We start from the raw sequence: 15,233 nt of genomic DNA on the forward strand, positions 1-15,233 counted from the left end.
TCTCTCTCTCTCTCCTGCACTGTCCTCACCATGTGCTTCCTTTGTCTGCTCTTCTCCCTTTTAAACTGCTGTTGTTTTGACTTTTCTTTTCCAAAGTTCCAAAACAATGCAACAGCATATAAAACAGTAATTGATGCTCCTGGAATTTGAGGAAATCACCTTCAACACCTAAAATACCTCAAAAAAAAAGGAGCAGCTCTTACAGCCAGAAATTTTTCCCGTCCTCCATCTTGGATTACCCAGAATACATAAGTCCAGTAGTGAGGGATAAGTGTATCAACTGGTGTGGTTGATGTACGAAATATTCAAATTGGAAACGAAACCATTTGACCTTGCAGTTAATTTAAAACATGTTCGAGGAATACAAAGCATGCAAAAGCTTTGCAAGATTAGGCAGGCCAAGACAGGGTTGTGATGAATCCGAGCAAAACAAAGTCTGTTAAATAGTCTTCCTAGTAAGATAGTTGAGGTAGTGCTAAACTGGTCTACTATAATGTGTATGTGAAACTTCTATTAGAGTTGTATTAAAATACTTCAGTTTCCTACAATCCTAAATGATAGGATTATAGCACCATCACCAGGGTTTGGAATGGACAAAAAAAAAGTTCATGCTTTGAAAACTTTATAAAATTCAAAGGTAAGAAAAAAAATCTTGCAGGTGGTTAGAGAGAGAGAAATGTGACTCCCTTTCTCAAAGAGACCAAAGCAAGCAAGGAAATTACAAACCATTTGGTTTAGTGTGAAATTCATGTGGTGTACATTAAAGATTAGACCATAAAGCATTTGAGAAACAAGTTGAACAGGATTGGTCAACATTGATTTCTTAAGTGCAGCTGTGCTTAAGCAACCTTGCAAAGTTCTTTGAATTGACCAAGGATAGATTAGGGAAGTACAGTGGAAGTGGTTGCACAATTTTTTTTTGATTATCATTGGATGAGAGTGGAAACACTTGCAATGTAGGCAAACATGACAACCAATTTGCAGCAAGGCCCCACAAGTAGTAGTAATCCAAATTATCAAGTAACCAGTTTCACGCTAGTATAAGGATGGAATCACAAGGTGAATTCCACTTCTTGAGTGAGGTGGAATCTTTAATGTTAGCTGGAACAGGCTTTCAGTTTTCACCTTTTGCCCAAAAGATGACACCTTGAATAAAAGTGCTTGTTCACTACTCACTACTGCATTGAAATGTTGATATAAATTTGTGTGGTTGATGACTGCGGTGAGATTTGAACCCATGACCTTGTAAGGGTATGAGTACTACTCACTAAACAAAGTTGACATTTAGCAGATAATTAGAATTAATTTTGGGGGAAGACAAGCAATTGCTTGCAAGTTAAACAATCTCTTTGAATTGATCATTTAAAAGTATGCTAGATATCTCACTAAAATATCAATTTAGATTTTGTTTTGAACTGTCATTCATGAGATTTTATGTTTACCAAATTTGTGCATGATCACACCAGTCAATATGCTGCAGTAAACCTGTGGTAGATGCCAGGAACTGAACTCCCAGTCCAAGGCTACATGTGAGCAACAAGCTTAAAAAAGCATCTATTTACTTTGTGGTTTCCAGCTGCTGCCTGCTGAATCATTATGTTGGGGAATGGAAACCTTGGCACAAATTTTAAAACTAAAGAAAAACTGGAGCTACATAGCAGAATATGATGGGTTTCAGTCACCCTGTTTGGATAGTTTACGTATCATAGGCTCAATTATAGAGATATACAGCACGGAATCTGGAACATTAACTTCTATTTAAGTTAGTTAAACAATTTCTGTCAAAATCAGTGTGGACTGTTGGAGGCCTTCATTTGAATTGCCTTCTACACTTAAGTATGTAAGAAAAAATTAAGATTGCATCAAGCAAATTTTCACCCCATCACTTTAAAATCCAGGCAGTTGAAGTTTGTGGGTGAGGAACAATGTAACTTTGACCCTGTGTGGGAGACCTTCTTTATTGACAACATGGGGTTTCTACTAGTGTTGCTGAGTGTGTGGTAGGAGCAGTGGTCTTATGTTTATCTGATGGCGTGGCAAGTTTATCTTGAGCTTTGAACACTGGGAAATGTTCTCTTTCCTTAACCATGTGACTTCTCAGGTTTGGGAGACCAGGGGTGGAGTGTTACTGCCAACATGACAGTGCTGCAGGAGTGATTCAACTGCAATTCTTGATTAATGAGGTAAGTTATTTAGAGTTTTGTTTGAGGGATTTGGATGATTTGGAAAAGTTCTGAATGTTTCACATTTATTTGAAAGCATATGAGAGTTTGAGATGTATTGCAGCAGATCCATTTTTAATTGACATTTGTGTCTGTCTTATTGTGTAGTTTGAGTAAATAAATCTCAAAACGAACCAAAATGGTTATCTTTAGCATGTTAAGTATTGTTTTTAAAAAGCTGTTGTATGAATGCAAGAAATTATAATTTTCCTGCAGTTTTAACAATGGTAAGTTGATGGGTCAAAAATTATATTTGCTGTAGCGAATTGAATTGAAATTTTCTATTTGCTTTTAAATGACCTGAACTGTGGATAATTCCAAATTCATGGCCTACAAACTGTATTTAAAAATTTGGCAAAATTGTTTCCTTTAAAGTTCTGGTACATACATGACAATCTTGCTACCTCTGCATTAACTAGTCTCAATTACGAATAAATAAACATAGACCTGCTGATCATGAAATGTGAAACAAAAACAGAGCATACTGAAGAAACATAGGTCTTGACGCATTTGTGTAGAGAAAAACAAGGCTAGGGTTTTGAGTCCAGTGACCCTTTGTCAGAACTGACAGTAGCTGTCAAAAGGTGGTATTTATGCAAATGATGTGGTGATATGAATAGAAGGCATAAAGATCGATGCTAAAGAGAGGGAGAAAGAGAAAAGGGGATAGGCAAGCAGAACTGATAGAGAGAGAGAAATGCTAAATAGGATGCTGCTGAGGAGTGTAAATAGCTGAAAATGGATTGGTTGTTCAGAGACCCTGGTTCTTGCTTTCCACCCCATCAGCCTCCATACCCAAAGGATCATCAGTTGCCATTTCTGCTGACTCCAGTGGCATGTCACTACCAGACATAATTGCCTCCCCTCCCTAGTCAGCATTCCACAGGGACAGTTCCTGCACTCCTCCTCCACTAAACACCCTACATCCCAATGGCAATTTTTCATGCAATTGTAGAAGGTTCAACAGTTGCCTGTTTAGCACCACTTTGCACGTCTAAGATGCCAGACATCATCAAAGTGAAGCAAAAATTTACCTGCACTACATTGTGAGCAGTGAATACAATAGACAAGATTCAATGTGCTTTCCTGTACGTTGGGGATATGCCATGCAGACTCGGTAACCTCTTTGTCGAACACATACATTCAGTCTGTAAAAATGACCGTGCTCCTGGTTGCCTGCCATTTCAACGTACCACTATTTCTGTACCAACATTTTTGTCTCAGGCAAAGCTCATTGCAAGCTGGAGGACAAAAGCAATACATCTTCTGCTTAAACTAATCTTCAGGACTTGACATTCACATTCTGAAATTGTAAAAGTTAATGCCATGCTCCATCTGTTACCTACCACCATGTCCCCAGGTGTCCTGACAATGAGATGAGTACTCAGACTTTTACCATTGCTTCAAAAGTATCAAATTTATATTAAAACCTATTGAATGCTTTCAGGCCACCATATTTACTAAAAATGGCAGTCTTAGCTTGAAAACTAATTCTTTTAAAAACTGCTCGCATCATTTCTTTCCCAAACAATCCACCTTTGGCTCATCCTTGCTATCTCATGAGCACATATTCTTATCTATTTTTTTGTGAGAGATAGTATTTATTTGACTCCTCAAAGCAAAACTTAACAATCTCTGGTTATGCTACCTAAAATCTGTTTGAGAGCTCCACTTATCTGATAACTAATGAGCTTTCCCAACAGAATCGGGAAGTAAGTGGTTCAAAATTCAGGCACAGTGCCTCACCTTGATCATTATAAAGCTGCATAAAAGCAAAAAGTTTTTGAAGAATCATATTGTCCAGGACTTTAGGAAGAACTCCCTTCTTTATCTTTGAAATAGCATTGTAGGGTTTTTTAAAAAACTCTGCCTGAGAAGACTCATTTTGTCTTGAATTAAAGTAACATCTGGAAGGTGGCAACTCTGATCTGCAATACTGCTTTGATTATCAATCTAGATTTTTGTTTACTCACCTCTCTGGAGTGGAAGTTGAACATTCTACTTTTTGACTAGAATTGAAGGTGCTGCAACCAAGCCATGGGATGCTGACACTATCAAAGGTACGAGGGCAGTAAACCAGCACTGCAGTTCCACTAACACAACAATTAAGATGCCCTGTTGGATTAATTGTAGAATGATATCGGCAGACACAAATGAAGTCGTGGTGATAAGTGCTTGTTGGGGCATTCTTCCTAAACTCAACTGGCTCATCAGTCTTTTGAGATAATACCTTCACTTGAGCGTGTGAGTGTATATATTTAACTATCTTTGGTATTAAATTGAACAAACCAAACTGTATGTAGCTGCCAAAAATCTATGGGTTCTTGTCATGCATGTAGCAGATCTTTTTGACCTATCAGGTGATTTTACCACACAAAAATTTTCTTTGAGAATTAGTCAAGCAGAAATGCATAACCACATTCTGGGCAACTTCTGAATACTTGCTCCAGACTTTGAGTCAGCTTGGACATGGTATGTCCGACTGAGTTGAAGTTTGCTTTATGCATTACTTTGCGTGCATTGGTTTTATCCTGAAATCTACAAAATATGTAAATAAGGAATTCATTGGAGGAAAAAGCCCTCCTCAGCGTTCTATCGAATTAAAAAAAAAAATCCATTTCAGCACTTCAGGAAGTCACAAAGTGCTTTATGTCCAATGAAATGCTTGCAAAATGTTGCAACAATTATAATGTAGGAAATCTAACAGCAATTTGCAGTCACCAAAATAACGAGCACATAATCTTGATGTGTTGGTTGAGGGGTAAATATTGACCTGGATTTTTGAATTGTCCTGCATTTGTTTGAAGTAATGTGATGACACTTATTTTGTTACATCCACTTGACAGGACTGATGGGGCTTTGATTTAAGAATATGAAAAATAGACACAGACCATACAGCCCCTGATGTCATTCAATTTGGCTGATTTCTGCCTAAACACCGCTTTCCTCTCTGCTCTGCATGTCCTCAATTTCCAATGTCTTCAGTCTTAAATATATACTCAATGTTGGAGCTTCCATTACTCTCAGGTATAAAATTCTGATGGTTCTTGATCATTTCAGTGAAGAAATTCCTGCTGTACACTGTATTAAACAGTGAATCCTTTATCCTGATATTGTGCTGAGTTTTCTGCATTCTCTGGCTATGAAAATAAATTCTTTGCCTACCTTGTCAAGTCCCTTCAGAATCTTGTACTTTTAAGGAGGACCTCTCATTCTTCCAAACTCAAGCAAGTACAGGCCCAACAGAGAGCATTTTGGTGCAACTTTACCATTCTTCCTTAGATATGAAGACTGAAGACTGCAGTCCAGGTGTGGTCTCACAAAAACCTTATACAGTTGTAGCAAGACTTCATTATTCGTTATATTTCAATTCTCCCTGTAATAAAGGCAAACCTGTCATTTGATTTTCAAATTACTTTCTGTACTTGAGTGATAATTTTGCTCCTTATAATGCACCCACGTGTGTCTCAACATCAACATTTGCAAGTTTAAAATAATCACCATCTGCCACTTTGCTCACTTATTTAGCCATTGTTTTCTCTCAGCATTAGTTTCCACCTCGTTTTGTTTCATCAGCAAACCTAGACGTAATAATCTTGGTATTTTCATCAAATAATTAATATAGATTGTAAATATTTGAGGCCCCGGCAGTGAACTTTCAAAGCAGTCCATTAGTTACAGCCTGCTACCTTGAAAATCCCTATATTACCCCTACTAATTGTTTCCTGTGCATTAACAGTTCTTCTGTTTCATCATAGATTGCCTCCAACACATTGAGCCCTTATTTTGGCAGGGTTCAGCACTTCCACAGTACTGCACCAGAGTGTCGACTTTGATTATGTACTCATCTCTGGAGTGGTCTTTGAATTCATGACTTGCTGATTCCAGAGACTATTGACTTAGCCACAGCAAAGACTCTAGCTAAGTTCTTTCTGACAGATGAATCAGAAAGGGTGCTCATCAACAGTCCAGTAACTCCAATAGGATGTATTGTTTTAATATTGCAGTATGCTACAAAAAATGTTTAGGTCAATAAAATTAAAACATCACCTTCCTCCAGGTGACATCCTACGCCTACTTTCTCCAAACTCCTGTTTGTTTCCCATGTTAACTTGGAAAAGTTAGAGATGAAATGGGTTTTAAATAAGGATGTGTGGGTCAAGGGTGAAAGGCTTTTCTGTCTCAATATTGTACCTTTTTACATGAATTGTAAGTATGTTTGCTAAATTTGCTGAAGGCACAAGGATACATAGGAAAGTAAGTTGTGAAGAGGACATAAGTTGTTTACAGATCGATTAAGTGAGTGATAAAAGATGGAATATATTGTGGGAAAATGTGAAATTATCCTATTTTGCAGAAGAATAAAAAAAATCAAAATATTGAGAGATTGCAGAACTCCGATGTGCAGAGGGATCTGGGTGTCCTTCTGTGCAAATTGCAACCCATATAGTTCTTCATAGTTGAAATGCTGCAGCCATTGCAGCATCCTGATGACTCTCCTGCATCCCTTCCTGGCACACTCCCCTGCCACCACAGAAATTGCAAAACCTGTGCCCACACCACCTCCCTCAAGGCCCCAAAGGAGCCTTCCACATCCATCAAAGTTTTACCTGCACACCCACCAATATAACTTATTGTATCCGTTGCTCCCGATGCGGTCTCCTGTATATTGGAGAGACTGGACGCCTCCTGGCAGAGTGCTTTAGGGAACATCTCCGGGACACCTGCACCAATCAACCCTACCGCCCTGTGGCCCAACAATTCAACTCCCCCTCCAACTCTGCTGAAGACACGCAAGTCCTGGGCCGCCTCCACCGCCGTTCCCTCACCACCCGATGCCTGGAGGAAGAACGCCTCATCTTCCACCTCAGAACACTTCAACCCCATGGCATCAATGTGGATTTCACCAGTTTCCTCATTTCCCTTTTCCCCCCACCTCACCCCAGCTCCAGCCTTCCAGCTTAGCATCGCCCTCATGACCTTTCTGTCCGACCTGCTGTGCTTTTCCAGCACCACTCTAATTTGCAAACACACCAAAGTCCCTCTCGTCCTCTGTACACCCAGGGTCCTCCTGTTTATTGTGTAGCCCCTTGCCTTGATAGTCCTCTCAAAATGCAGCACTTATCAATTTTCAGTATTAAGCTCGTATCTGCCACTGTTCTGTCCAAATGACCAGCCTATATCCTTTTGTAGTCTAAAACTTTCTCTTTCACCAATTTTAGTGTTATCCGTGAATTTCAGTAAATTCTCACATCTGAATTATTAATGTACACTACTAAGAACAAGGCACCCAGTACTGAACTCTGTTGTACACTGGATGTAGGCTTCCAGTCACATAAACAGCCTTAAACCAGAGCCCTCTTCTTTTTACCACTAAGCCAGTTTTGGATCCAATTTGCTCTGGATTCCAGATTGCCTTCCTAACCAATCTCCTAGGCAACACTTTGTCAAAAGCCTTACTGAAGTCCATATAAACATCATCAACTGTACTACTTGATATTGTTGTATTGGGTGCAAAATGATTTTCTCTGCTCAGATGCTGCTTGACCTGCTGAGATTCTCCAACACACTTTTTATTTCAGCTTTTACTTTAAGTTAAAAGGAAGGTGTTGCTTTGGTGAGGGGGCTGGGTGATAGTGATTGAGGAGGATAGCAAAGTAACAATCGCTTTGATGGATACCTGATCAAACAGGAAAAAACAAAACAGTGTAGGTAACAGTGCATTAAGTGCAATCTGGTTAGATAGTTATTTGAAACAAAGAGCGATAGTAGTACTAGAGAATTTATCTTAAATCAATTTTATACACGTTTGGATTAGATACCAGCTTCCTGTGGGACATATTACTTGTGAGAAGGTATAACAATGGTACTTTTAAAAACAAACTGTGACCGGCTTGAATGAAGAGAATGTTCTTTATCCCTCGGGCAAGTTAGAATTATGATTAGTTGTGAACGTTGAAACTATTCCTTAATGAGTTTTCCAGGGTTTCTTTTAAGCTAGCAAAAGTTTGATTTTTTTTTGCTTCTCTCCAGAGGTAATCAGATTAAACATGGGGTGAACATCAGGAGAGGTCTCACAATAGTTATGCAGGGCAAACCTTGAATACTGTTTCATTGTCTTTTTGTATATTTAGTTGTTGAAAGATATATTGTATTTTCATTTTCTTCAGGGAGCCCTTGTGAGTGCCTTGGCAGATGATACCTTGCATCTCTGGAATCTACGTCAGAAAAGGCCTGCCATACTCCATTCTCTTAAATTCAACAAAGAAAGGTAGAATGACTTTGATATTATTTTTCCATCTTGGCATTGTACTCTATGTAATTGTGTCCATTTTATACAGCTTGTTTTGAATATTTATTTCAATAGTTTGAGATTCATACTTTGCGGTTTATTTCACTGGCGGTAGCACCATAAGAAATAGAAACATGAATAGGGTGGCATGGTGCTTCAGTGGTTAACACTGCTGTCTCACAGCACCAGGGACCTGGGTTTGATTCACAGCCTTCAACGTCTCTATTTCAAAACCTGTCTGCTTCCTATTTTAATACTTTGATCTAGCCTCCACAATTCTCTGGAGTGGAGAATTTCAGACATTCATTACCCTCTGGGAGAAGAAATTCATTTACATTCCAGTTTTAAATGAGTGTCCCCTTATTCTAGAACTACATTCCTTAGTTCAAGGTTCTTCCATCAGTGGAAACATCTTGTCAACATTTACCATGTCAAGCCCCTTCAGAATTTTGTATGTTTCAATCAGATCACTCTTCATTCTCTTAACTAATAAATAAGGGCCTAATCTGTTTAGCTATTATTGATAAGTCAAACCCTTCAGTCTAAGAATTAGATCAACGAATCTCATTTGAACACCATCCAATGCCAGTATGTCCTTTCTTAAATACGTGGATTAAAACTGTGGTCTTGCAAGCACCCAGCACAGTTATAACAAGATCTTCTTATTTTTAAACTCTAATCATCTACCAAGAAATGCCAAAATTCTATTTGCCACTTTAATTACTTGCTGTGGCTGCATGTTAACGTTTTGTGTTTCTTGCACAAGAACAGTCAGATTCCTCTCTATTTGGATATTTTGGAATCTGTCTCCATTTCATTAATAGTATGCCTTTTGTTTTTCCTACCAAAGTTCATGACCTCAAACTTTGCTACACTTAACTCCATCTGCCAAATTTTTGCTCAGTCTCCCAAATTATCTATTTTCTTTTGCACATTTCTTATGTCCTTATCACCACATGATCTCCATGTTGTTCTCCAGTGAACTCTGGAATATTTAGACCAATATCTCCATTATCTCTGCAACCTCTTCCTTAAAGCACGAGGATGCAGGCTGTCAAGTCATGGAACATAAATGGTGACTTGTCTGCCTTCAGTCTCATTAGTTTATCAAGTACTTTTTCACTTGTGGTAGGGACAGTTAAAAGATCTTTCCTCTGATTAGCAGTTTTCTTACCAGCTATCTTTAAGATATTTGATATTTTCTACCATGAAGACCGATGCAAAATATTGGTTTAAATTATCCTTGCTGTTCCGTTATCAATTCCCCAGTCACACCTTCCAAGGGTCCCAGACGCATTTTAGCTATTCGTTCTTTTTATTTAACCATAGAAGCTCTTCCTGTGTGGTTTTATATTTTGTGCGACTTACTTTCATGATCACTTTTCTGCCTTTCCATTACCTCTTTAGGCCTCTGTAGGTTTCAAACAATTCTAAATCCTCTGGTCTAACAATAGTTTTTTGCCACTTTGTTTGCCTTGGTTTTAATTGGACACACTCCTTGACTGCCATTGTTAATCATGGAGCATTAATCCTTTTTACTGAGGCCTTTTTAAATAGAAAACGTTTTGATGAGTGTTGTGAAGTATTTACTTAAATGTTTGCCACTGGTCATCTACTGACGTTTCCTGCTTTAGATCTCTTTCTTCATATCTCTGAAATTCCCCTTATATAGAATGAAGATACTGGTTTAAGACCTAAGTTGCTGTCCCTCAAACTGTATTTGAAGTTCTATCATGTTATGATGTCTACCCTTAGAGGATCGTTAACTATGAGATCTGTTATCAATTCTGTCATTCCACATTGTTAGATCTAAAATACTTTGTTCCTGGGTAAGTTGTGCAATGTGCATGGAATTCTGCAGGGGCTTATAGACGACAATCACCCAAACTGATTCATTAACCAGAGGATACTGGACTTGAGATTATTGGTAGAAGTATCAGAGGGGAGTGAGGGTTTTTATACAAGTTATATTCTGAAATGCACTGCCTGCAAATGCATTTGAAGCCAATTCAGTTATTATTCAGAAGGTTTCATTGTTGGCCTGGTTTGCCAAGCTGGTAGGTTTGTTGGCAGATGTTTCATCGCCTTTCTAGGTGACATCATCAGTGTTGTGTTGCCTCCTGTGAAGCGCTACTGTACTGTTCCACTTTGAATTGATGTGGTTCTGTTTGAGCTGTTTCCAGTTGGTACTGGTTCCGAGTTTTTCCATTGCAGTGATTTGTATATCAGGTCCAGGTCAATGTGTTTGTTGATAGAGTCTGAGGAAGAGTAACATGCTTCCAGGAATTCCCTTGCTGTTCTTTGTTTAGCCTGTCCTAGTATTGTTGTGTTGCCCCAGCCAAACTCCTAGTTCTTGTCCATGTGTATGGATACCAGATCATGTTGCTAGGTTGCTAGTTGATGTTCGTGGATGCGGGTCGCTAGCTGTCTGCCTGTTTATCCTACACGGTGTTTAGTGCAGTCGCTGCATAGGATTTTATAAATTACGTTTGTCTTGAGCATAGTGGGTATCGGGTCCTTTATTCTGGTGAGCTACTGTCTGAGTGTGGCTGTTGATTTGTGTGATGTTAAGATCCCTAGTGGTTGGAGCAATCTAGTTATCAATTACAAAATGTCTTTAATATATGGGAGAATAGCCAGTATGTTGGGGTGTGCCTTGTCGTCTTGGTGTTGCTTGACTGCCAGGCATCTGCAGATGTGGGAGTATCTGTTTTTAGCAAAGACTTTGCATAGGTGTTCTTCTTTCTCTCTACAGTTCCAAGAAGGAATTGCATATATGGCTGAAAAGGGGGAGGGTGACATGATTGTGTGATAATATCAATGGGCTACTAATCCAGAGATCCAGACTAATATTCTGAGCGTATAGATTCAACTCCTCCGGCCACACATGGCTGCTGGTGGAGTTTGAATTTAATTTTAAGAATTATAAAATTTCTGGAATTAACAGCTAGTCTCAACAGTGGGAGCCATGAAACTATTATTTATTGATGTGAAAAACCCATTTGATTCAGAAATGCCCTTCAGGGAAGGCAGTCTGCTGTTCTTGCCCTGTCTGGCCTACAGTGACTCTAGAGTCTAGATTAGAGTGGTGCTGGAAAAGCACAGCAGGTCAGGCAGCATCTGAGGAGCAGGAAAATAGATGTTTCGGGCAAAAGCCCTTAATCAGGAACGTGAGGGCGGTACTGAGCAGTGAGATGGGGGAAGGGGAAATGAGGAAACTGGTGAAGTCCACATTGACGCCATGGGGTTGAAGTGTTCTAAGGCAGGAGATGAGGCATTCTTCCTCCAGGTGTCGGGGGTGAGGGAGCGGCGGTGGAGGAGGCCCAGCCCCTCGCACAGTGGGTGTCTCTTAACTGACACCTGAAATGGCTCAACTTGTCAAACATTTAAAGAGCAATTGGGGATGGGCAACAAATGCTGGCTTTACTAGTGATGCTCACATCTATAATGAAATTAAAACAGGGAATTTTGTGTGAAGGGCTTTCGAAAAATTGCTGGAAAAGAGAAACTAATTGGATAAGTCTTTCAGAGAGGTGGTGCAGACATTATTGTGGCATTGTTCCTTGTGTTTTTAAATGTACGATCTCTTTCATTTCAAGTAGCCATTAAATTAGATTGAAGCTGCACTGCTTTTAAATCCTGCCCTCTCATCCACTACTTATTGTCCAAGGTAAACAAGAGTGACACAAAGGGAGGTGGAATTGGAAGGGAAAGTCATTCCCAGGCCACACTTGCGTGCTGTGAGACACATGCCTAAGTAGCAATGAAAGCAGATATCTCCCGCAGCCACAGGTGGTATCTATTCCCTTGAGACTTGGGGGAGGGGGGGGGGGAGAGAGGTGTGGAAAATAACAAAGACTAACTCCCCATCGCTCTTGAGGGAATGTAGGTGATGCATGTGGGAAGACAGGATGCCTGTAGTTCAGTAATGTTGAATTATTGAGAATGCAGATAATCACAGACCTAAATATTTTTAGTTGGTTTTCCTGTTCCTTGGAATATCATTAGCTGCAAAGCAACCACTAGATTATAGGAACTACAGATAATTTTGAACCAGACATTCTCAATGGCAAATATTTTTTGACCTTCCAGATAGATAAGTTTTATTTCTGTTCTTTGCTTTTGCACAGAACAAAATGGAAGTTTACTTTTTAAGTTGATCTCATTGATATTAGAAAATGTTACTTGTACACAAATGTGGTAGCCAGGAATCCTGTGTGTGTCTTTACCCTTTGAGAGTTGTTATAAAACTGAGGTTTTATGTCTTACCTGTCAGTTTAATTTTTCTTCCCTTGTGCAGAGGCTAAGGCTTATTTACTCATTGATCAAATTTATGGATATCAGGAAGCTCTAAAGTTGAAAGGTTGATACATTTTCCTCAAACTGGAAGAGCAGAAAATGAGTTGGCAACAAAGTAGTATAACTGCGTATGATATCCAATGAGAATACGCAAGGAGAGTCATAGAGATGTACAGCATGGAAACAGACTCTTCGGTCCAGCTTGTCCATGCCGACCAGATATCCTAAATTAATCTAGTCCCTTTTGCCAGCCTTTGGACGATTTTCCTCTAAACCTTTCCTATTCATGTTCCCATTCAGATGCCTATTAAATGTTGTAATTGTACCAGCCTCTGGCACCTCATTCCAAAGACTGATCACCCTTTGCAAGGAAAGGTTGCCCTTGGGTCCCTTTTTCTAAATTTTTTCCCCTCTCTCCTTAAACCTGTGCCCTGTAGTTTTGGACCTCCCTATCCTGGGGAAAAGACCTTGGCTATTTATCCTATATATGTTCCTCATGATCTTATAAACCTCTAAGGTCATCTCTTAACCTTTGTCTGAGGGGAAAATAGCCCCAGCCTATTCAGCCTCTCCGTATAGCTCAAATCCTTCAACCCTGGTAACCTTTTATAAATCTTTTCTGAACCCTTTCAAGTTTCACAAAAGCCTTCCTATAGCAGGGAGACCAGAATTGAATGCAGTATTCCAAAAATGACCTGACCAATGTCCTATACAGCTGCAACATGATCTCCCAACTCCTATACTCAATGCACTGATCATTAAAGGCAAATATGCCTTCACTAACCTGTCTACCTGCAACTCTACTTTCAAGAAACTATGCACCTGTACTCCAAAGTCTCTTTGTTCAGCAACACTCCCAGGACTTTACCATTAAGTGTATAAGTCCTGCTAAGATTTGCCTTTCCAAAATGCAGCACCTAACATTTATCTAAATTAAGTTCCACCTGCTGCCACTCAGCCCATGTGATCAAGGTCCTGTTGTACTCTGAGGTAACCTTTTTGGCTGTCCACTACACTAATAATTTAGGTGTCATCTGTAAACTTACTAACCATACTTTCTATGTTCACATCCAAAGAATTTACATAAATGACAAAAAGCAGTGGATCCTGGTGGCACACCGCTGGTCACAGGCCTCCAATCTGAAAAGCAGCCCTCCACCACTACCCTCTTTCTTAAGCTGGATAAGAGTAACCTCCATAGATTTTGATTTTAAACTTTCTTGTGCTGTGCAACTGCAGATGTAGTCTTACTTTAAGCCAGATTTGAAATGCTGAAGCTATGAAGCCTTTGAAGAGTATGTTTGCTACAAGTTTTGATCCAAGAGTGCATGCTAGATTAGTTCTTGCTGCCCACAGTGCATGTAACATCAGTTTTTTAAAAAAAATACAGACTCTTGATTGTGGAACATTCAAATTTAGAGCAGCAGTAGGTCATTTGATACTTCATACCTGCTTGTCATTTAATGCGATCATGGCTGATCTGATTGTTGTCTCTACTTTTCCTGTCTATTCCCTATACCTTTATTATCTTAACTGAGTTAGACAGAGACCCCTGTCAGTGCTGAAGAGATCAGTTTGACACGAACGGCCAATGGTTTTTCATGGTGTCAGTATTCAAGTTTTACTTAATTAGGCATTCAGACCCTAGATGTTATTTCACACCCCTATTAATTATGCCCTACTGCAAATCAGACAGCTAGCTTTGAGTCTTGAATACCGATCCTGAGTACTAAGCTGTATTCCGAAAACTGATTTGTATTTCCCAAAACACAAATGGGGAATAGTCTTCCAAATAGTGATCTTTCGTACCAAACCCAGTACTCTTATTGAATATTAGATTTTGCTCTGAGCATGGCACTGCATACTGGACTATGTCGAATTTACTGATCCTGTCTACCGAACAATATTGTGAAAACTGAACATCAGTAGCAATTTGTATCCCAAGTAAAAATCCCTCCAACCGCAAAATATCCTCAGCATGGAGCCCATACCTTTTATTGTCACTTCATATGGACCACCAACCTCCAAGCACACACCAAGCAGTGCTAATTAATGTCCATTCTAATCTTGAGAATGAGTAATGAACACATTGGGCTGCACAATGGCTCAGTGGTTAGCACTGCTGCCTCGTAGCACTTGGGACCAGAGTTTGATTCCAGCTTCAGGTGACTGCCTGTGTGGAGTTTGCACATTCTCCCCGTGTCTGTGTGGGTTTCTTCTGGATGCTTCAGTTTCCTCCCATACCCCAAAGATGTGTAGGTTAGGTGAATTAGCGATACTAAATTGCCCAAAGTGTTCAGGGATGTTTAGGTTCGGTGCAGTAGTTAGAGGTAAATGTAGAGTAATAGGGTAGGGAGCTGGGTCACTCTTTTGGAGGGTTGGTGTGGTCTTGTTGGGCCTAATGGCCTGTTTCCACACCG

At 39.6% G+C, this 15,233-nt stretch overlaps 1 protein-coding gene across 6 annotated transcripts in view; it reads left to right on the top strand.

Annotated features, from left to right (window-relative positions):
• The window catches only part of stxbp5a (syntaxin binding protein 5a (tomosyn)), a 236,745-nt gene that overhangs the window by 27,153 nt on the left and 194,359 nt on the right, over positions 1–15,233 (top strand). For all 6 annotated transcript variants that reach the window (XM_043696459.1, XM_043696460.1, XM_043696462.1 and 3 more), the window contains exons 3-4: positions 2,102–2,183; positions 8,393–8,493. In XM_043696459.1, the coding sequence (XP_043552394.1) occupies positions 2,102–2,183; positions 8,393–8,493 (183 nt within the window). The remainder of the gene's footprint in view (positions 1–2,101; positions 2,184–8,392; positions 8,494–15,233) is intronic.

Source organism: Chiloscyllium plagiosum, chromosome 9, assembly GCF_004010195.1.
Source record: "Chiloscyllium plagiosum isolate BGI_BamShark_2017 chromosome 9, ASM401019v2, whole genome shotgun sequence".
Taxonomy (NCBI): domain Eukaryota; kingdom Metazoa; phylum Chordata; class Chondrichthyes; order Orectolobiformes; family Hemiscylliidae; genus Chiloscyllium; species Chiloscyllium plagiosum.